This window comes from Petromyzon marinus, chromosome 83 (assembly GCF_048934315.1).
Source record: "Petromyzon marinus isolate PM22_M1 ecotype Great Lakes invasive population chromosome 83, UKy_Petmar_22M1.pri1.0, whole genome shotgun sequence".
NCBI lineage: Eukaryota > Metazoa > Chordata > Hyperoartia > Petromyzontiformes > Petromyzontidae > Petromyzon > Petromyzon marinus.
The window spans coordinates 1,257,530-1,281,513 of record NC_133748.1 but is presented as its reverse complement, the minus strand read 5'-3'; the positions used below and the strand labels follow the sequence as shown (position 1 = coordinate 1,281,513).

Sequence of the window (23,984 nt, the reverse complement as noted above, 5' to 3'; positions counted from 1 at the left end):
TGACTCGCAGGGTGAGCGAGTGAGTGACTCGCAGGGTGAGCGAGTGAGTGACTCGCAGGGTGAGCGAGCGAGTGAGTGACTCACAGGGTGAGCGAGCGAGTGACTCACAGGGTGAGCGAGCAGGTGAGTGACTCACAGGGTGAGCGAGTGAGTAACTCACAGGGTGAGCGAGTGAGTGACTCACAGGGCGAGTGAGTGACTCACAGGGTGAGCGAGTGACTCACAGGGTGAGCGAGCGAGTGAGTGACTCACAGGGTGAGCGAGTGAGTGACTCACAGGGTGAGCGAGTGAGTGACTCACAGGGTGAGTGAGTGACTCACAGGGTGAGCAAGTGAGTGACTGACAGGGTGAGCGAGCGAGTGACTCACAGGGTGAGCGAGTGAGTGACTCACAGGGTGAGCGAGCGAGTGAGTGACTCACAGGGTGAGCGAGCGAGTGACTCACAGGGTGAGCGGGTGAGTGACTCACAGGGTGAACGGGTGAGTGACTCACAGGGTGAGCGAGTGAGTGAGTGACTCACAGGGTGAGCGAGTGAGTGAGTGACTCACAGGGTGAGCGAGTGAGTGACTCACAGGGCGAGTGAGTGACTCACAGGGTGAGCGAGCGGGTGACTCACAGGGTGAGCGAGTGAGTGACTCACAGGGCGAGTGAGTGACTCACAGGGTGAGCGAGCGGGTGACTCACAGGGTGAGCGAGTGAGTGACTCACAGGGTGAGTGAGTGAGTGACTCACAGGGTGAGCGAGTGACTCACAGGGTGAGTGAGTGACTCACAGGGTGAGCGAGTGAGTGACTCACTGGGTGAGCGAGCGAGCGAGTGAGTGACTGACAGGGTGAGCGAGTGAGTGACTGACAGGGTGAGCGAGATGAGTGACTCACAGGGTGAGCGAGTGAGCGACTCACAGGGCGAGTGACTCACAGGGTGAGCGAGCGAGTGAGTGACTCACAGGGTGAGCGAGCAGGTGAGTGACTCACAGGGCGAGTGAGTGAGTGACTCACAGGGCGAGTGAGTGAGTGACTCACAGGGCGAGTGAGTGAGTGACTCACAGGGCGAGTGAGTGAGTGACTCACAGGGTGAGCGAGCGAGTGACTCACAGGGTGAGTGAGTGAGTGACTCACAGGGCGAGTGAGTGAGTGACTCACAGGGTGAGCGAGCGAGTGAGTGACTCACAGGGTGAGCGAGTGAGTGACTCACAGGGTGAGTGAGTGACTCACAGGGTGAGTGAGTGATTCACAGGGTGAGCGAGTGAGTGACTCACAGGGTGAGCGAGTGAGTGACTCACAGGGCGAGTGAGTGACTCACAGGGTGAGCGAGTGACTCACAGGGTGAGTGAGTGAGTGACTCACAGGGCGAGTGAGTGACTCACAGGGTGAGCGAGTGAGTGACTCACAGGGCGAGTGAGTGACTCACAGGGTGAGCGAGTGACTCACAGGGTGAGTGAGTGAGTGACTCACAGGGTGAGTGAGCGAGTGAGTGACTCACAGGGTGAGCGAGTGAGTGACTCACAGGGTGAGCGAGCGAGTGACTCACAGGGTGAGTGAGTGATTCACAGGGTGAGCGAGTGAGTGACTCACAGTGTGAGCGAGCGAGTGACTCGCAGGGTGAGCGAGTGAGTGACTCACAGGGTGAGCGAGCGAGTGAGTGACTCACAGGGTGAGCGAGCGAGCGAGTGACTCACAGGGTGAGCGAGCGAGCGAGTGACTCACAGGGTGAGCGAGCGGGTGAGTGACTCACAGGGTGAGCGAGTGAGTGAGTGACTCACAGGGTGAGCGAGTGAGTGACTCACAGGGCGAGCGAGTGACTCACAGGGTGAGCGAGTGACTCACAGGGTGAGCGAGTGAGTGAGTGACTCACAGGGTGAGCGAGTGAGTGACTCACAGGGTGAGTGAGTGACTCACAGGGTGAGCGAGTGAGTGACTGACAGGGTGAGCGAGCGAGTGACTCACAGGGTGAGCGAGTGAGTGACTCACAGGGTGAGCGAGCGAGTGAGTGACTCACAGGGTGAGCGAGCGAGTGACTCACAGGGTGAGCGGGTGAGTGACTCACAGGGTGAGCGAGTGAGTGAGTGACTCACAGGGTGAGCGAGTGAGTGAGTGACTCACAGGGGGAGCGAGTGAGTGACTCACAGGGCGAGTGAGTGACTCACAGGGTGAGCGAGTGACTCACAGGGTGAGCGAGCGGGTGAGTGACTCACAGGGTGAGCGAGCGAGTGAGTGACTCAGAGGGTGAGCGAGCGAGTGACTCACAGGGTGAGCGAGCGGGTGAGTGACTCGCAGGGTGAGCGAGCGGGTGAGTGACTCACAGGGTGAGCGAGCGAGTGAGTGACTCACAGGGTGAGCGAGCGAGTGAGTGAATCACAGGGTGAGCGAGCGAGTGAGTGACTCACAGGGTGAGCGAGCGAGTGAGTGACTCACAGGGTGAGCGACCGGGTGAGTGACTCACAGGGTGAGCGACCGGGTGAGTGACTCACAGGGTGAGTGACTCACAGGGTGAGCGAGTGAGTGACTCACAGGGTGAGCGAGCGAGTGACTCAGGGTGAGCGAGTGAGTGACTCACAGGGTGAGTGACTCACAGGGTGAGCGAGTGAGTGACTCAGGGTGAGCGAGCGGGTGAGTGACTCACAGGGTGAGCGAGTGAGTGACTCACAGGGTGAGCGAGCGAGTGACTCACAGGGTGAGTGAGTGATTCACAGGGTGAGCGACTGAGTGACTCACAGGGTGAGCGAGCGAGTGACTCGCAGGGTGAGCGAGTGAGTGACTCGCAGGGTGAGCGAGTGAGTGACTCGCAGGGTGAGCGAGCGAGTGAGTGACTCACAGGGTGAGCGAGCGAGTGACTCACAGGGTGAGCGAGCAGGTGAGTGACTCACAGGGTGAGCGAGTGAGTAACTCACAGGGTGAGCGAGTGAGTGACTCACAGGGCGAGTGAGTGACTCACAGGGTGAGCGAGTGACTCACAGGGTGAGCGAGCGAGTGAGTGACTCACAGGGTGAGCGAGTGAGTGACTCACAGGGTGAGCGAGTGAGTGACTCACAGGGTGAGTGAGTGACTCACAGGGTGAGCGAGTGAGTGACTGACAGGGTGAGCGAGCGAGTGACTCACAGGGTGAGCGAGTGAGTGACTCACAGGGTGAGCGAGCGAGTGAGTGACTCACAGGGTGAGCGAGCGAGTGACTCACAGGGTGAGCGGGTGAGTGACTCACAGGGTGAACGGGTGAGTGACTCACAGGGTGAGCGAGTGAGTGAGTGACTCACAGGGTGAGCGAGTGAGTGAGTGACTCACAGGGTGAGCGAGTGAGTGACTCACAGGGCGAGTGAGTGACTCACAGGGTGAGCGAGCGGGTGACTCACAGGGTGAGCGAGTGAGTGACTCACAGGGCGAGTGAGTGACTCACAGGGTGAGCGAGCGGGTGACTCACAGGGTGAGCGAGTGAGTGACTCACAGGGTGAGTGAGTGAGTGACTCACAGGGTGAGCGAGTGACTCACAGGGTGAGTGAGTGACTCACAGGGTGAGCGAGTGAGTGACTCACTGGGTGAGCGAGCGAGCGAGTGAGTGACTGACAGGGTGAGCGAGTGAGTGACTGACAGGGTGAGCGAGATGAGTGACTCACAGGGTGAGCGAGTGAGCGACTCACAGGGCGAGTGACTCACAGGGTGAGCGAGCGAGTGAGTGACTCACAGGGTGAGCGAGCAGGTGAGTGACTCACAGGGCGAGTGAGTGAGTGACTCACAGGGCGAGTGAGTGAGTGACTCACAGGGCGAGTGAGTGAGTGACTCACAGGGCGAGTGAGTGAGTGACTCACAGGGTGAGCGAGCGAGTGACTCACAGGGTGAGTGAGTGAGTGACTCACAGGGCGAGTGAGTGAGTGACTCACAGGGTGAGCGAGCGAGTGAGTGACTCACAGGGTGAGCGAGTGAGTGACTCACAGGGTGAGTGAGTGACTCACAGGGTGAGTGAGTGATTCACAGGGTGAGCGAGTGAGTGACTCACAGGGTGAGCGAGTGAGTGACTCACAGGGCGAGTGAGTGACTCACAGGGTGAGCGAGTGACTCACAGGGTGAGTGAGTGAGTGACTCACAGGGCGAGTGAGTGACTCACAGGGTGAGCGAGTGAGTGACTCACAGGGCGAGTGAGTGACTCACAGGGTGAGCGAGTGACTCACAGGGTGAGTGAGTGAGTGACTCACAGGGTGAGTGAGCGAGTGAGTGACTCACAGGGTGAGTGAGCGAGTGAGTGACTCACAGGGTGAGTGAGTGACTCACAGGGTGAGTGAGTGAGTGACTCACGGGGTGAGTGAGTGAGTGACTCACAGGGTGAGTGAGCGAGTGAGTGACTCACAGGGTGAGTGAGCGAGTGAGTGACTCACAGGGTGAGTGAGTGACTCACAGGGTGAGTGAGTGAGTGACTCACGGGGTGAGTGAGTGAGTGAGCGATCGAGCAGAGTGAGGTGAGTGGCCGCCGCTCAGCTGTTGACAAGCCCCCCCCCCTTCCCCCTTCTCCCCCGTGGGCCACCTGGGGGAGCTTTATCTTTGCCTCCTCTGTTCCCGCAGAAGAGATCACCGCCTGCTTCGGTAGGTTTGGGTCCCTGGACGTTGATTGGCCGCACAAGGCTGAGAACAAGTCATACTTCCCCCCTAAAGGTGAGTGTGGTGGTGAGTGGGTGGGTGTAAGTGAGTGGGTGGGTGAGTGAGTGGGTGAGTGGGTGAGTGGGTGGGTGAGTGGGTGAGTGAGTGGGTGAGTGGGTGGATGAGTGGGTGAGTGGGTGGGTGAGTGAGTGGGTGAGTGAGTGGGTGAGTGGGTGGGTGAGGGTGTAAGTGAGTGAGTGGGTGGGTGGGTGGGTGAGTGAGTGGGTGAGTGAGTGGGTGAGTGGGTGGGTGAGGGTGTAAGTGAGTGAGTGGGTGGGTGAGTGAGTGAGTGGGTGAGTGAGTGGGTGAGTGGTGAGTGGGTGAGTGGGTGGATGAGTGGGTGAGTGGGTGGGTGAGTGAGTGGGTGAGTGAGTGGGTGAGCGGGTGGGTGAGGGTGTAAGTGAGTGGGTGGGTGGGTGGGTGAGTGAGTGGGTGGGTGGGTGGGTGAGTGAGTGAGTGGGTGAGTGGGTGGGTGAGTGGGTCGGTGAGTGAGTGGGTGGGTGAGTGAGTGGGTGAGTGGGTGGGTGAGTGGGTGAGTGATGAGTGGGTGGGTGAGTGTGGTGGTGAGAGTGGGTGAGTGGGTGAGGGTGTAAGTGGGTGGGTGGGTGAGCGAGCGTGGGTGTGGTAGTGAGGGTGGATGAGCGGGTAAGTGAATGGGTAGGTGAGTGAGTGAGTGAGTGGGTGAGTGGGTGGATGAGTGAGTGAGTGGGTGGGTAGGTGAGTGAGTGAGTGGGTGGATGAGTGAGTGAGTGGGTGGGTGAGTGAGTGAGTGGTTCGGTGAGTGGGTGTGTGGGTGGGTGGGTGGGTGAGTGAGTGTGTGGGTGGGTGGGTGGGTGTGTGTGAGAGTGGATGAGTGGGTGAGTGAGGAGTGGGTGAGTGATGAGTGGGTCGGTGAGTGGGTGGGTGAGTAAGTGGGTGAGTGAGTGAGTGAGTGGGTGAGTGAGTGAGTGAGTGTGTGAGTGAGTGAGTAAGTGTGTGAGTGAGTGGGTGGGTGAGTGGGTGGGTGGGTGGGTGAGTGAGTGTGTGGGTGGGTGGGTGGGTGTGTGAGAGTGGATGAGTAGGTGAGTGAGTGAGTGGGTGAGTGATGAGTGGGTCGGTGAGTGGGTGGGTGAGTAAGTGGGTGGGTGGGTGGGTGAGTGCGTGGGTGGGTGGGTGAGTGGGTGAGTGAGTGAGTGAGTGGGTGAGTGGGTGAGTGAGTGGGTGATTGAGTGTGTGGGTGGGTGGGTATGTGCGTGAGAGTGGATGAGTGGGTGAGGGTGTAAGTGGGTGTGGTAGTGAGGGTGGGTGAGTGAGTGAGTGAGTGGGTGAGTGCGTGGGTGAGTGAGTGAGTGGGTGAGTGGGTGAGTTGGTGAGTGGGTGGGTGTGTGGGTGGGTGGGTGAGTGTGTGGGTGATTGAGTGTGTGAGTGGGTGAATGGGTGAGGGTGTAAGTGAGTGGGTGGGTGAGTGAGTGAGTGGGTGAGCGGGTGAGTGTGTGGGTGGGTGTGTGGGTGAGTGCGTGGGTGGGTGTGTGGGTGATTGAGTGTGTGGGTGGGTGGGTGAGTGAGTGGGTCAGTGGGTGGGTGAGTGATGAGTGGGTCGGTGAGTGAGTGGGTGGGTGAGTGAGTGGGTGAGTGGGTGAGGGTGTAAGTGTGTGGGTGAGTGAGTGGGTGGGTGAGTGGGTGGGTGAGTGGGTGAGTGAGTGGGTGGGTGAGTGGGTGGGTGTGTGGGTGAGTGGGTGAGTGAGTGGGTGAGTGAGTGGGTGAGGGTGTAAGTGGGTGGGTGGGTGAGTGGGTCGGTGAGTGAGTGAGTGGGTGAGTGAGTTGGTGGGTGAGTGAGTGGGTGAGTGCGTGGGTGAGTGAGTGAGTGGGTGAGTGATGAGTGAGTGGGTGAGTGAGTGAGTGGGTGATTGAGTGTGTGGGTGGGTGGGTGGGTATGTGTGTGAGAGTGGATGAGTGGGTGAGGGTGTAAGTGGGTGGGTGAGTGAGCGTGGGTGTGGTAGTGAGGGTGGATGAGCGGGTGAGTGAATGGGTGGGTGAGTGAGTGCGTGGGTGGGTGGTGATTGAGTGTGTGGGTGGGTGGGTGGGTGAGTGAGTGAGTGGGTGAGTGAGTGAGTGGGTGAGTGAGTGAGTGAGTGGGTGAGTGAGTGAGTGGGTGAGTGAGTGAGTGGGTGAGTGAGTGAGTGGGTGAGTGATGAGTGTGTCAGTGGGTGAGTGGGTGGGTGAGTGGGTGGGTGAGTGCGTGGGTGAGTGAGTGGGTGGGTGAGTGGGTGAGTGATGAGTGGGTCGGTGAGTGAGTGAGTGGGTTAGTGGGTGGGTGAGTGAGTGGGTGAGTGAGTGAGTGGGTGAGTGAGTGAGTGAGTGTGTGGGTGGGTGAGTGGGTGGGTGGGTGAGTGAGTGGGTGAGTGGGTGATTGAGTGTGTGGGTGGGTGGGTGTGTGTGTGAGAGTGGATGAGTGGGTGAGGGTGTAAGTGGGTGGGTAAGTGAGCGTGGGTGTGGTAGTGAGGGTGGGTGAGCGGGTGAGTGAATGGGTGGGTGTGTGCGTGGGTGGGGTGTGTGGGTGGGTGGGTGTGTGGGTGTATGAGAGGGTGAGTGTGTGAGTGAGTGGGGGTGTGGTAGTGAAAGTGGGTAAGTAAGTTGGTGAGTGGGTGAGTGAGTGGATGAGTGAGCGTGGGTCTGGTAGTGAAAGTGTGTGGGTGGGTGAGTGATTGAGTGTGTGGGTGTGTGAGTGCGTTTGTGAGTGGGTGAGTGAGCGTGGGTGTGGTAGTGAGGGTGGGTGGGTGTGGTAGTGAGGGAGGGTGAGCGGGTGAGTGAATGGGTGGGTGTGTGCGTGGGTGGGTGTGTGGGTGATTGAGTGTGTGGGTGGGTGGGTGTGTGAGAGGGTGAGTGTGTGAGTGAGTGGGGGTGTGGTAGTGAAAGTGGGTAAGTAAGTTGGTGAGTGGGTGGGTGAGTGAGCGTGGGTGTGGTAGTGAGGGTGGGGTTGTGGTAGTGAGGGTGGGTGAGCGGGTGAGTGAATGGGTGGGTGAGCGGGTGAGTGAGCGTGGGTGTGGTAGTGAGGGTGAGTGAGTGTGTGGGTGAGTGAGTGTGTGGGTGAGTGGGGTGGTAGTGAAAGTGGGTAACAATCATTACGCAGAATTCACGGAAAGAATCACACACAACCCTTGTGCTTCAATCAATTTTATTTCCCAGCTAAACTTAAATTCTTTGATTGACATGACAACTCTCAATCTCGGAATTTCAACACACGGCATCAATGCGGTTTCACATCACCATCGCCTTGTTTCACTCGGATAGCGGCACCCGTGGCCTATTACCGGCACAGATTAAAACACGCGGAACTATTCTACCAAACCCTTAAACGCAAATTCGCACGCTTGAATCGTCGCACAACGCATGCACTCCGTCGTTGATCATTCGCGACCCTCGATGCGCATCCTCGTCACGCCGTTAGCCAACTCTTGATCATCCCCGGCACGTGTTTATCCGCCTGGCCTCTTCCTCCTCCTCGTCCTCGTCCTCCTCCTCCTCCTCCTCGTCCTCGTCCTCCTCCTCCTCCACCTCCTCCTCCCTCCTCCTCCCCCCTCCTCCTCCTCCTCCACCTCCTCCTCCTCCACCTCCTCCTCCTCGTCCTCCTCCTCCTCCACCACCTCCTCCTCCTCCACCTCCTCCTCCTCCCTCCTCCTCCTCCTGCTCCTCCTCCTCCTCCTCCACCTCCTCATCCTCCTCCTCCCTCCTCCTCCTCCCCCCTCCTCCTCCTCCACCTCCTCCTCCCTCCTCCTCCTCCCTCCTCCTCCTCCTCCCCCCTCCTCCTCCTCCACCTCCTCCTCCTCCCCCCCCCCCTCCTCCTCCTCCCATCGCCGGGTTCGGCTCTCGGCCTCCAAGCCAAGGACGCCAAAGGTCGGCCATCCCTCGTGTCAAAAAATTTAAAAAATGTTTTTTTTGGGGGGGGGGGGGTGGTGTACCACCGCCGGGCGGCGTTGAGCCCCGGGGGGGCCCCGCGCGCCCGCGATGATTTTGAGCTCCCTCGCTGCGGGGGGGGGGGGCGGGGGGTGGATGCGGACGCGAGAGTTTTTGGGGGGGCGGGCGCGTCGCCTCTCGGCTCTGAACTACGCTCGTTGATGCATCGCGGCTCGGCCAGGAGGCGGTGGAGGCGGTGGAGGCGGTGGAGGCGGTGGAGGCGGTGGAGGCGGTGGGCGGGGTCGTCGGTCGTCGTTCTCCCGTCGAACTTCTGGGGCCCCCGTTGATCCGCCTTGACTTGGGCCCTTTGGAATGCGCTCGGCCGTTGTGTTCGAAAGTGATTCTCGGTGAACGTGTTGGGGTGTATGCGTGGTGGCCTGTGTAAGTGTGTGTGTGTAAGTGTGTGTGTAAGTGTGTGTGTGTGTACGTGTGTGTGTAAGTGTGTGTGTGTGGCATTCCACGATACATCTGCGTTATACGATGCTGGGGGAGGAGGAGGAGGAGGAGGGGTAGACCCTCGTTCCCTTGACTGGTTTCGTGGTTGTTTATTACTCATCCGCTGGATTTTCTGGTTCAATGGCCCTGTTGCGATGGGCATCTGGTTTTCTGTGCTCCGGCGTGTGCGGCAAATTATTTATTTATTTTTCGGCACTTGAAAAAATTATTAATGATATGTATAAAACAGCGAATATTCTTGTTAATATCAATTTTGGAAAAGCCTTATATATGCAATGTGTGTGTGTCTGTATGTCTGTGTGTGTCTGTATGTCTGTGTGTCTGTGTGTGTGTCTGTGTGTGTGTGTGTATGTCTGTGTGTGTGTGTGTCTGTGTATCTGTGTGTGTGTGTGTATGTCTGTGTGTGTGGGTGACTGTGTGTGTGTATGTCTGTGTGTGTGTGTGAGTGACTGTGTGTGTGAGTGACTGTGTGTGTGTGTGTCTCTGTGTGTGAGTGACTGTGTGTGTGTATGTCTGTGTGTGTGTGACTGTGTGTGTGTATGTCTGTGTGTGTGTGTGTGTCTGTGTGTGTGTGTGTGTCTGTGTGTGTGAGTGACTGTGTGTGTGTGTCTGTGTGTGTGAGTGACTGTGTGTGTGACTGTGTGTGTGTGTGTGACTGTGTCTGTGTGTGTATCTGACTGTGTGTGACTGTGTGTGTGAGTGACTGTGTGTGTGTGTGACTGTGTGTGTGTGTGTGACTGTGTCTGTGTGTGTATCTGACTGTGTGTGACTGTGTGTGTGTGTGACTGTATGTGTGTGTGTGACTGTGTGTGTGACTGTGTGTGTGTGTGACTGTGTATGTGTGTGTGTGTGAGTGACTGTGTGTGTGTGATTGTGTGTGTGACTGTGTGTGTGTCTGTGTGTGTGTCTGTGTGTGTGTGTGACTGTATGTGTGTGTCTGTGTGTGTGTGTGTGACTGTGTCTGTGTGTGTATCTGACTGTGTGTGTCTGTGTGTGTGTGTCTGTGTGTGTGAGTGACTGTGTGTGTCTGTGTGTGTGTCTGTATGTCTGTGTGTGTGTGTGTCTGTGTGTATGTCTGTGTGTGTGTATGTCTGTGTGTCTGTATGTCTGTGTGTGTGTGTGTGTCTGTGTATCTGTGTGTGTGTGTGTGTATGTCTGTGTGTGTGGGTGACTGTGTGTGTGTATGTCTGTGTGTGTGAGTGACTGTGTGTGTGAGTGACTGTGTGTGTGTGTGTGTCTCTGTGTGTGAGTGACTGTGTGTGTGTATGTCTGTGTGTGTGTGACTGTGTGTGTGTATGTCTGTGTGTGTGTATGTCTGTGTGTCTGTATGTCTGTGTGTGTCTGTGTGTGTGTGTGTCTGTGTATCTGTGTGTGTGTGTGTATGTCTGTGTGTGTGGGTGACTGTGTGTGTGTATGTCTGTGTGCGTGTGTGTGAGTGACTGTGTGTGTGAGTGACTGTGTGTGTGTGTCTCTGTGTGAGTGACTGTGTGTGTGTATGTCTGTGTGTGTGTGACTGTGTGTGTGTATGTCTGTGTGTGTGTGTCTGTGTGTGTGTGTGTCTGTGTGTGTGAGTGACTGTGTGTGTGTGTGACTGTGTGTGTGTGTGACTGTGTCTGTGTGTGTATCTGACTGTGTGTGACTGTGTGTGTGAGTGACTGTGTGTGTGAGTGACTGTGTGTGTGTGTGTCTCTGTGTGTGAGTGACTGTGTGTGTGTATGTCTGTGTGTGTGTGACTGTGTGTGTGTATGTCTGTGTGTGTGTGTCTGTGTGTGTGAGTGACTGTGTGTGTGAGTGACTGTGTGTGTGTGTGTCTCTGTGTGAGTGACTGTGTGTGTGTATGTCTGTGTGTGTGTGACTGTGTGTGTGTATGTCTGTGTGTGTGTATGTCTGTGTGTCTGTATGTCTGTGTGTGTCTGTGTGTGTGTGTGTGTCTGTGTATCTGTGTGTGTATGTCTGTGTGTGTGGGTGACTGTGTGTGTGTATGTCTGTGTGTGTGTGTGAGTGACTGTGTGTGTGAGTGACTGTGTGTGTGTGTGTCTCTGTGTGTGTGAGTGACTGTGTGTGTATGTCTGTGTGTGTGTGACTGTGTGTGTGTATCTCTGTGTGTGTGTGTGTGTCTGTGTGTGTGTGTGTCTGTGTGTGTGAGTGACTGTGTGTGTGTGTCTGTGTGTGTGAGTGACTGTGTGTGTGTGACTGTGTCTGTGTGTATCTGACTGTGTGTGACTGTGTGTGTGAGTGACTGTGTGTGTGTGTGTGTGACTGTGTGTGTGTGTGACTGTGTCTGTGTGTGTATCTGACTGTGTGTGACTGTGTGTGTGTGAGTGACTGTGTGTGTGTCTGTATGTCTGTGTGTGTGTGTCTGTGTGTGTGTGTGTCTGTGTGTGTATGTCTGTGTGTGTGTATGTCTGTGTGTCTGTATGTCTGTGTGTGTCTGTGTGTGTGTGTCTGTGTATCTGTGTGTGTGTGTGTGTATGTCTGTGTGTGTGGGTGACTGTGTGTGTGTGTATGTCTGTGTGTGTGTGTGAGTGACTGTGTGTGTGAGTGACTGTGTGTGTGTGTGTCTCTGTGTGTGAGTGACTGTGTGTGTGTATGTCTGTGTGTGTGTGACTGTGTGTGTGTATGTCTGTGTGTGTGTGTGTCTGTGTGTGTGTGTGTGTCTGTGTGTGTGAGTGACTGTGTGTGTGTCTCTGTGTGTGTGTGTGACTGTGTCTGTGTGTCTGTGTGACTGTATGTGACTGTGTGACTGTGTTTGTGTGTGTGTCTCTGTGTGTGTCCCAGGCTATGCGTTTCTGCTGTTCCACAACGAGAGCTCAGTGCTGGCTCTCCTCTCTGCCTGCGTCGAGGGGACCAATGAGAAGCTCTACCTCTGTGTGTCCAGTCCCACAGTCCACAGCAAAGCGGTACACACACACACGTACACACACACACATACACACAGACACACACGTACACACACACACACATATACACACACACGTACACACACAGACACACACACGTACACACACACACACATACACACACACACAGACACACACGTACACACACACACATATACACACACACGTACACACACAGACACACACATGTACACACACGTACACACACACAGACACAGTCACACACACACAGTCACTCGCACAGTCACTCACACACACAGTCACTCACACACACAGACATACACACACACAGTCACACACACACAGTCACACACACACACAGACACACACGTACACACACGTACACACACACACGTACACACACACACATACACACACACGTACACACACACACACGTACACACACATGTACACACACACGCACACGTACACACACACACAGACACACACACACGTACACACGTACACACACACGTACACACACACGTACACACACACACACACGTACACACACGTACATACACACGCACACACACATGTACACAGACACACATACATACACACAGACAGATACACACACGTACACACACACACACGTACACACACAGACACGTACACACACACACGTACGTACACACACGTACACACACGTACACACACACACACGTACACACACACACGTACACACACACACGTACACACACACGTACACACACACACGTACACACACACACACGTACACACACACGCACACACACACACACACGTACACACACACGTACACACACACACGTACACACGTACAGACACACACGTACACACACACATGTACACACACGCACACGTACACACACGTACACACACACGTACACACATGTACACACACACACGTACACACACGTACACACACGTACACGCACGTACACACACACACGTACACACACACACGTACACACACACGTACACACAGATACACACACGCACGTACACCACACGTACACACACACACACACGTACACACACACACGTACACACACACACGTACACACACGTACACACACACACGTACGCACACATACACAAGCACTCACCCACCCACCCACTCAGTCACTCATCCACCCATGCACTCACTCACCCACCCACTCACCCACCCACTCACTCACCCACCCACTCACTCATCCACCCACGCACTCACTCATTCACCCACTCACCCACCCACTCACTCATCCACCCACGCACTCACTCACTCACCCACCCACTCACTCATCCACCCACGCACTCACTCACTCACCCACCCACCCACTCACTCATCTACCCACGCACTCACCCTCCCACTCACGCACCCACTCACTCACTCATCCACCCACGCACTCACTCATCCACCCACGCACTCACTCACTCATCCACTCACCCACCCACTCACCCACCCACTCACTCATCCACCCACGCACTCACTCACCCACCCACTCACTCATCCACCCACGCACTCACTCGCCCACCTACCCACTCACTCATCTACCCACGCACTCACTCACCCTCCCACTCACTCACCCACCCACTCACTCACCCACCCACCCACTCACTCACCCACCCACTCACTCACCCACCCACCCACTCACTCATCCACCCACGCACTCACTCATCCACCCATGCACTCACTCATTCACCCACTCACCCACCCACTCACTCATCCACCCACGCACTCACTCACTCGCCCACCCACCCACTCACTCATCTACCCACGCACTCACTCACTCACCCTCCCACTCACTCATCCACCCACACACTCATTCACCCACCCACCCACCCACTCACTCATCCACCCACGCACTCACTCACCCACCCACGCACTCACTCACCCACCCACGCACTCACCCACCCACGCACTCACTCACCCACCCACGCACTCACTCACTCACCCACTTACCCACTCACTCATCTACCCACGCACTCACTCACCCACCCACTCACTCACCCACCCACCCACTCACTCATCTACCCACACACTCACTCACCCTCCCACTCACTCACCCACCCACGCACTCACTCACCCACCCACGCACTCACTCACCCACCCACGCACTCACTCATCCACCCACGCACTCACCCACCCACCCACTCACTCATCTACCCACGCACTCACTCACCCTCCCACTCACTCATCCACCCACGCACTCACTCACCCACCCACTCACTCATCCACCCACGCACTCACTCACCCACCCACTCACTCATCTACCCACGCACTCACTCACCCACCCACGCACTCACTCACCCACCCACGCACTCACTCACCCACCCACCCACCCACTCACTCACTCATCCACCCACGCACTCACTCACCCACCCACCCACCCACTCACTCATCTACCCACGCACTCACCCACCCACCCACTCACTCACTCATCCACCCACGCACTCACTCACCCACTCACCCACCCACCCACTCACTCATCTACCCACGCACTCACTCACCCTCCCACTCACTCATCCACCCACGCACTCACCCACCCACCCACTCACTCATCCACCCACGCACTCACCCACCCACGCACTCACCCACCCACGCACTTACTCACTCACTCACTCACCCACCCACGCACTCACTCACCCACTCATCTACCCACCCACTCACCCACCCACTCACTCACCCACCCACCCACTCACTCACCCACCCACGCACTCACCCACTCACCCACCCACGCACTCACTCACCCACCCACTCACTCATCCACCCACACACTCACCCACCCACGCACTCACCCACCCACGCACCCACCCACGCACTCACCCACCCACGCACTCACCCACCCACTCACTCACTCACTCACCCATCCACTCACCCACTCACCCACTCACTCACTCACTCACCCACCCACCCACGCACTCACCCACCCACTCACTCACTCACCCACCCACTCACTCACTCACCCACTCACCCACTCACCCACCCACTCACTCACCCACTCACCCACCCACTCACCCACTCACCCACTCACCCACCCACCCACTCACTCACTCACCCACCCACTCACTCACTCACTCACCCACTCACCCACTCACCCACCCACTCACTCACCCACTCACCCACCCACTCACCCACTCACCCACTCACCCACCCACTCACCCACCCACCCACGCACTCACCCACCCACGCACTCACCCACCCACGCACTCACCCACCCACGCACCCACCCACGCACTCACCCACCCACTCACTCACCCACTCACCCACCCACTCACCCACTCACCCACTCACCCACCCACCCACTCACTCACTCACCCACTCACCCACCCACTCACCCACTCACCCACTCACCCACCCACCCACTCACCCACCCACTCACTCACCCACTCACCCACTCACCCACCCACTCACTCACCCACTCACCCACCCACTCACCCACTCACCCACTCACCCACTCACCCACCCACTCACTCACCCACCCACCCACGCACTCACCCACCCACGCACTCACCCACCCACGCACTCACCCACCCACGCACCCACCCACGCACTCACCCACCCACGCACTCACCCACTCACTCACTCACTCACCCATCCACTCACCCACTCACCCACCCACTCACTCACTCACTCACCCACCCACCCACGCACTCACCCACCCACTCACTCACTCACTCACCCACCCACTCACTCACTCACTCACCCACTCACCCACCCACTCACTCACCCACTCACCCACCCACTCACCCACTCACCCACTCACCCACCCACCCACTCACTCACTCACCCACCCACTCACTCACTCACTCACCCACTCACCCACTCACCCACCCACTCACTCACCCACTCACCCACCCACTCACCCACTCACCCACTCACCCACCCACTCACCCACCCACCCACCCACTCACCCACTCACCCACCCACTCACCCACTCACCCACCCACCCACCCACTCACTCACCCACTCACCCACTCACTCACCCACGCACTCATCCACCCACCCACTCACCCACCCAATCACCCACTCACCCACCCACCCACCCACTCACCCACTCACCCACCCACTCACCCACTCACTCACCCACGCACTCATCCACCCACGCACTCATCCACCCACCCACTCACCCACCCACTCACCCACTCACCCACCCACCCACTCACCCACTCACCCACCCACTCACCCACTCACCCACTCACCCACCCACTCACCCACTCACCCACTCACTCACTCACCCACTCACCCACTCACTCATCTACCCACGCACCGACTCACCCACCCACTCACTCATCCACCCACGCACTCACTCACCCACCCACCCACCCACGCACTCACTCACCCACCCACCCACCCACGCACTCACTCACCCACTCACCCACCCACCCACCCACTCATCTACCCACGCACTCATCCACCCACGCACTCACCCACCCACGCACTCACCCACCCACCCACTCACTCACTCACTCACCCACTCACCCACCCACTCACCCACCCACCCACTCACCCACCCACCCACTCACCCACCCACCCACTCACCCATCCACGCACTCATCCACCCACCCACGCACTCACCCACCCACTCACTCACTCACCCACCCACGCACTCACTCACTCACTCACCCACTCACTCACTCACCCACTCACTCATCTACCCACGCACTCACTCTCCCTCCCACTCACTCATCCACCCACGCACTCCCTCACCCACCCACCCACTCATCGACCCACGCACTCACCCACGCACTCCCTCACCCACCCTCCCACTCACTCACCCTCCCACTCACTCACTCACCCACACACTCACCCACCCACCCACTCACTCATCCACCCACTCACTCACCCACCCACACACTCACTCACCCACGCACTCACCCACCCACGCACTCACTCACCCACTCACTCACCCACTCACCCAGTCACTCATCTACCCACGCACCCACTCACCCACCCACTCACTCATCCACCCACGCACTCACTCACCCACCCACCCACTCACTCATCTACCCACGCACTCACCCACCCACTCACTCATCCACCCACGCACTCACCCACCCACGCATTCACTCACTCACTCACCCACCCACCCACGCACTCACTCACCCACTCACTCACTCACTCACCCACTCACCCACTCACTCATCTACCCACGCACTCACCCACCCACCCACTCACTCATCCACCCACGCACTCACTCACCCACCCACCCACTCACTCATCTACCCACCCACTCACCCACCCACTCACTCACCCACCCACCCACTCACTCACCCACCCACGCACTCACCCACTCACCCACCCACGCACTCACTCACCCACTCACTCATCCACCCACACACTCACCCACCCACGCACTCACCCACCCACGCACCCACCCACGCACTCACCCACCCACGCACTCACCCACCCACTCACTCACTCACTCACCCATCCACTCACCCACTCACCCACTCACTCACTCACCCACCCACCCACGCACTCACCCACCCACTCACTCACTCACCCACCCACTCACTCACTCACCCACTCACGCACTCACCCACCCACTCACTCACCCACTCACCCACCCACTCACCCACTCACCCACTCACCCACCCACCCACTCACTCACTCACCCACCCACTCACTCACTCACTCACCCACTCACCCACCCACTCACTCACCCACTCACCCACCCACTCACCCACTCACCCACCCACCCACCCACTCACTCACCCACCCACCCACGCACTCACCCACCCACGCACTCACCCACCCACGCACTCACCCACCCACGCACCCACCCACGCACTCACCCACCCACGCACTCACCCACCCACTCACTCACTCACTCACCCATCCACTCACCCACTCACCCACCCACTCACTCACTCACTCACCCACCCACCCACGCACTCACCCACCCACTCACTCACTCACTCACCCACCCACTCACTCACTCACCCACTCACCCACTCACCCACCCACTCACTCACCCACTCACCCACCCACTCACCCACTCACCCACTCACCCACCCACTCACTCACTCACCCACCCACTCACTCACTCACCCACTCACCCACCCACTCACTCACCCACTCACCCACCCACTCACCCACTCACCCACTCACCCACCCACCCACCCACTCACCCACTCACCCACCCACTCACCCACTCACCCACCCACCCACCCACTCACTCACCCACTCACCCACTCACTCACCCACGCACTCATCCACCCACCCACTCACCCACCCACTCACCCACCCACCCACCCACTCACCCACTCACCCACCCACTCACCCACTCACTCACCCACGCACTCATCCACCCACGCACTCATCCACCCACCCACTCACCCACCCACTCACCCACTCACCCACCCACCCACTCACCCACTCACCCACCCACTCACCCACTCACCCACTCACCCACCCACTCACCCACTCACCCACTCACCCACTCACTCACTCACCCACTCACCCACTCACTCATCTACCCACGCACCGACTCACCCACCCACTCACTCATCCACCCACGCACTCACTCACCCACCCACCCACCCACGCACTCACTCACCCACCCACCCACCCACGCACTCACTCACCCACTCACCCACCCACCCACTCACCCACCCACCCACTCATCTACCCACGCACTCATCCACCCACGCACTCACCCACCCACGCACTCACCCACCCACCCACTCACTCACTCACTCACCCACTCACCCACCCACCCACTCACCCACCCACCCACTCACCCACCCACTCACCCACCCACCCACTCACCCATCCACGCACTCATCCACCCACCCACGCACTCACCCACCCACTCACTCACTCACCCACCCACGCACTCACTCACTCACTCACCCACTCACTCACTCACCCACTCACTCATCTACCCACGCACTCACTCTCCCTCCCACTCACTCATCCACCCACGCACTCCCTCACCCACCCACCCACTCATCCACCCACGCACTCCCTCACCCACCCTCCCACTCACTCACCCTCCCACTCACTCACTCACCCACACACTCACCCACCCACCCACTCACTCATCCACCCACTCACTCACCCACCCACACACTCACTCACCCACGCACTCACCCACCCACGCACTCACTCACCCACTCACTCACCCACTCACCCAGTCACTCATCTACCCACGCACCCACTCACCCACCCACTCACTCATCCATCCACGCACTCACTCACCCACCCACCCACTCACTCATCTACCCACGCACTCACCCACCCACTCACTCATCCACCCACGCACTCACCCACCCACGCACTCACTCACTCACTCACCCACCCACCCACGCACTCACTCACCCACTCACTCACTCACTCACCCACTCACCCACTCACCCACTCACTCATCTACCCACGCACTCACCCACCCACCCACTCACTCATCCACCCACGCACTCACTCACCCACCCACCCACTCACTCATCCACCCACGCACTCACTCACCCACCCACTCACTCATCCACCCACGCACTCATCCACCCACGCACTCACTCACCCACCCACGCACTCACTCACTCATTCACCCACCCACGCACTCACTCACCCACCCACCCACTCACCCACCCACCCACTCACTCATCCACCCACGCACTCACTCACCCACCCACTCACTCACCCACCCACGCACTCATCCACCCACGCACTCATCCACCCACCCACTCACTCACCCACCCACCCACGCACTCACTCACCCACCCACCCACGCACTCACTCACCCACCCACGCACTCAACCACCCACCCACTCAATCATCCACCCATGCACTCACCCACCCATGCACTCACCCACCCATGCACTCATCCACCCATGCACTCACCCACCCACGCACTCACCCACCCACCCACTCACCCATCCACTCACCCACTCACTCACTCACTCACCCACTCACCCACTCACCCACCCACTCACTCACTCACCCACCCACTCACTCACCCACCCACTCACTCACCCACCCACCCACCCACCCACCCACTCACTCACCCACCCACCCACTCACTCACTCACCCACTCACCCACTCACCCAACCACTCACTCACCCATCCACTCACCCACCCACTCACTCACCCACTCACCCACCCACTCACTCACCCACTCACTCACTCACCCACTCACTCACTCACCCATCCACTCACTCACCCACTCACTCACCCACTCACCCACCCACTCACCCACTCACTCACCCACCCACTCACCCACTCACCCACTCACTCACCCACCCACTCACCCACTCACCCACCCACTCACTCACTTACCCACTCACTCACTCACCCACTCACCCACCCACTCACTCACCCACTCACTCACCCACCCACACACTCACTCACCCACGCACTCACCCACCCACGCACTCACTCACCCACTCACTCACCCACTCACCCAGTCACTCATCTACCCACGCACCCACTCACCCACCCACTCACTCATCCACCCACGCACTCACTCACCCACCCACCCACTCACTCATCTACCCACGCACTCACCCACCCACTCACTCATCCACCCACGCACTCACCCACCCACGCACTCACTCACTCACCCACCCACCCACGCACTCACTCACCCACTCACTCACTCACTCACCCACTCACCCACTCACCCACTCACTCATCTACCCACGCACTCACCCACCCACTCACTCATCCACCCACGCACTCACTCACCCACCCACTCACTCATCCACCCACGCACTCACTCACCCACCCACTCACTCATCCACCCACGCACTCATCCACCCACGCACTCACTCACCCACCCACGCACTCACTCACTCATTCACCCACCCACGCACTCACCCACCCACCCACTCACCCACCCACCCACTCACTCATCCACCCACGCACTCACTCACCCACCCACTCACTCACCCACCCACGCACTCATCCACCCACGCACTCATCCACCCACCCACTCACTCACCCACCCACCCACGCACTCACTCACCCACCCACCCACGCACTCACTCACCCACCCACGCACTCAACCACCCACCCACTCAATCATCCACCCACGCACTCACCCACCCATGCACTCACCCACCCATGCACTCATCCACCCACGCACTCACCCACCCACGCACTCACCCACCCACCCACTCACCCATCCACTCACCCACTCACTCACTCACTCACCCACTCACCCACTCACCCACCCACTCACTCACTCACCCACCCACTCACTCACCCACCCACTCACTCACCCACCCACCCACCCACTCACTCACCCACCCACCCACTCACTCACTCACCCACTCACCCACTCACCCAACCACTCACTCACCCATCCACTCACCCACCCACTCACTCACCCACTCACCCACCCACTCACTCACCCACTCACTCACTCACCCACTCACTCACTCACCCATCCACTCACTCACCCACTCACTCACCCACTCACCCACCCACTCACCCACTCACTCACCCACCCACTCACCCACTCACCCACTCACTCACCCACTCACTCACCCACCCACTCACCCACTCACCCACCCACTCACTCACTTACCCACTCACTCACTCACCCACTCACCCACCCACTCACTCACCCACTCACCCACCCACTCACTCACCCACTCACTCACCCACTCACCCACCCATTCACCCACCCACTCACCCATCCACTCACCCACCCACTCACCCACCCATTCACCCATCCACTCACCCATCCACTCACCCACCCACTCACCCATCCACTCACTCACTCACCCACCCACCCACTCACTCACCCATCCACTCACCCACCCACTCACTCACCCACCCACCCACTCACCCACCCACAGGTGCAGATCCGGCCGTGGAAGCTGTGTGACAGTGACTTTGTGATGGACGGCACTCAGCCACTGGACCCCAGAAAGACGGTCTTCATTGGTGGTGTGCCCAGACCCCTACGTGCAGGTACACACCCTGGCTCTTATGTACACGTGTGTGTGTCTATATGTGTACCTGTGTGTACCTGTGTGTACCTGTGTGTGTGTGTACCTGTGTGTGTGTGTGTACCTGTGTGTGTATCTGTGTGTGTGTCTGTATGTGTACCTGTGTGTGTCTGTGTGTGTCTGTGTGTGTATGTGTATGTGTGTATGTGTACCTGTGTGTGTATCTGTGTGTGTGTATGTGTGTGTGTACCTGTGTGTGTATGTGTGTGTGTGTCTATATGTGTACCTGTGTGTACCTGTGTGTACCTGTGTGTGTGTATGTGTGTGTATGTGTACCTGTGTGTGTCTGTGTGTGTGTGTGTCTGTATGTGTACCTGTGTGTGTCGGTGTGTGTGTGTATGTGTGTGTGTACCTGTGTGTGTATCTGTGTGTGTATCTGTGTGTGTACCTGTGTGTACCTGTGTGTGTCTGTGTGTGTCTGTGTGTGTGTGTATGTGTACCTATGTGTACCTGTGTGTATCTGTGTGTACCTGTGTGTGTCTGTGTGTGTGTATGTGTACCTGTGTGTGTGTACCTGTGTGTGTATCTGTGTGTGTGTGTCTGTATGTGTACCTGTGTGTACCTGTGTGTGTCTGTGTGTGTGTGTGTATGTGTACCTGTGTGTGTATCTGTGTGTGTGTCTGTATGTGTACCTGTGTGGGTCTGTGTGTGTATTTGTACCTGTTTGTGTATCTGTGTGTGTGTCTGTATGTGTACCTGTGTGTGTCTGTGTGTGTGTATGTGTGTGTGTACCTGTGTGTGTATCTGTATGTGTACCTGTGTGTGTGTGTGTGTGTACCTGTGTGTGTATCTGTGTGTGTGTACCTGTGTGTGTACCTGTGTGTACCTGTGTGTGTCTGTGTATGTGTGTGTGTATGTGTGTGTGTACCTGTGTGTGTCTGTATGTGTACCTGTGTGTACCTGTGTGTGTCTGTGTATGTGTGTCTGTGTATGTGTGTGTGTACCTGTGTGTGTATCTGTATGTGTACCTGTGTGTACCTGTGTGTGTGTTTGTACCTGTTTGTGTATCTGTGTGTATGTACCTGTGTATGTGACTGTGTGTGTGTGTATGTGACTGTGTGTGTGTGTATGTGACTGTGTGTGTGTGTATCTGTGTGTGTGTATCTGTGTGTATGTATCTGTGTTTGTACCTGTTTGTGTATCTGTGCGTATGTACCTGTGTATGTGACTGTGTTACTGTGTGTATGTACCTGTGTATGTGACTGTGTATCTGTGTGTGTGTACCTGTGTGTGTGTGTATCTGTGTGTGTCTGTATGTGTACCTGTGTGTGTCTGTGCGTGTGTGTGTACCTGTGTGTATATCTGTGTGTATGTACCTGTGCATGTGACTATGTATCTGTGTGTATGTACCTGTGTGTGTATGTGACTGTGTGTGTGTGTGTCTGTGTCTGTATGTGTATGTGTACCTGTGTGTACCTGTGTGTGTGTGTGTCTGTATGTGTACCTGTGTGTGTGTACCTGTTTGTGTATCTGTGTGTATGTACCTGTGTATGTGACTGTGTATCTGTGTGTATGTACCTGTGTGTGTATCTGTACCTGTGTGTGTCTGTGTGTCTGGGTGTGTACCTGTGTGTACCTGTGTGTGTGTCTGTGTGTGTATGTGTGTGTACCTGTGTGTGTATCTGTGTGTGTATCTGTGTGTGTACCTGTGTGTACCTGTGTGTGTCTGTGTGTGTCTGTGTGTGTGTGTATGTGTACCTATGTGTACCTGTGTGTATCTGTGTGTACCTGTGTGTGTCTGTGTGTGTGTGTATGTGTACCTGTGTGTGTGTACCTGTGTGTGTATCTGTGTGTGTGTGTGTCTGTATGTGTACCTGTGTGTACCTGTGTGTGTCTGTGTGTGTGTGTGTATGTGTACCTGTGTGTGTATCTGTGTGTGTGTCTGTATGTGTACCTGTGTGGGTCTGTGTGTGTATTTGTACCTGTTTGTGTATCTGTGTGTGTGTCTGTATGTGTACCTGTGTGTGTCTGTGTGTGTGTATGTGTGTGTGTACCTGTGTGTGTATCTGTATGTGTACCTGTGTGTGTGTGTGTGTACCTGTGTGTGTATCTGTGTGTGTGTACCTGTGTGTGTACCTGTGTGTACCTGTGTGTGTCTGTGTATGTGTGTGTGTATGTGTGTGTGTACCTGTGTGTGTCTGTATGTGTACCT

At 57.4% G+C, this 23,984-nt stretch overlaps 1 protein-coding gene across 1 annotated transcript in view; it reads left to right on the top strand.

Annotated features, from left to right (window-relative positions):
* The window catches only part of LOC116937718 (uncharacterized), a 59,793-nt gene that overhangs the window by 25,306 nt on the left and 10,503 nt on the right, over positions 1-23,984 (top strand). The window contains exons 6-8 of the mRNA XM_076057629.1: positions 4,547-4,636; positions 11,789-11,910; positions 21,680-21,794. Of these exons, the coding sequence (XP_075913744.1) occupies positions 4,547-4,636; positions 11,789-11,910; positions 21,680-21,794 (327 nt within the window). The remainder of the gene's footprint in view (positions 1-4,546; positions 4,637-11,788; positions 11,911-21,679; positions 21,795-23,984) is intronic.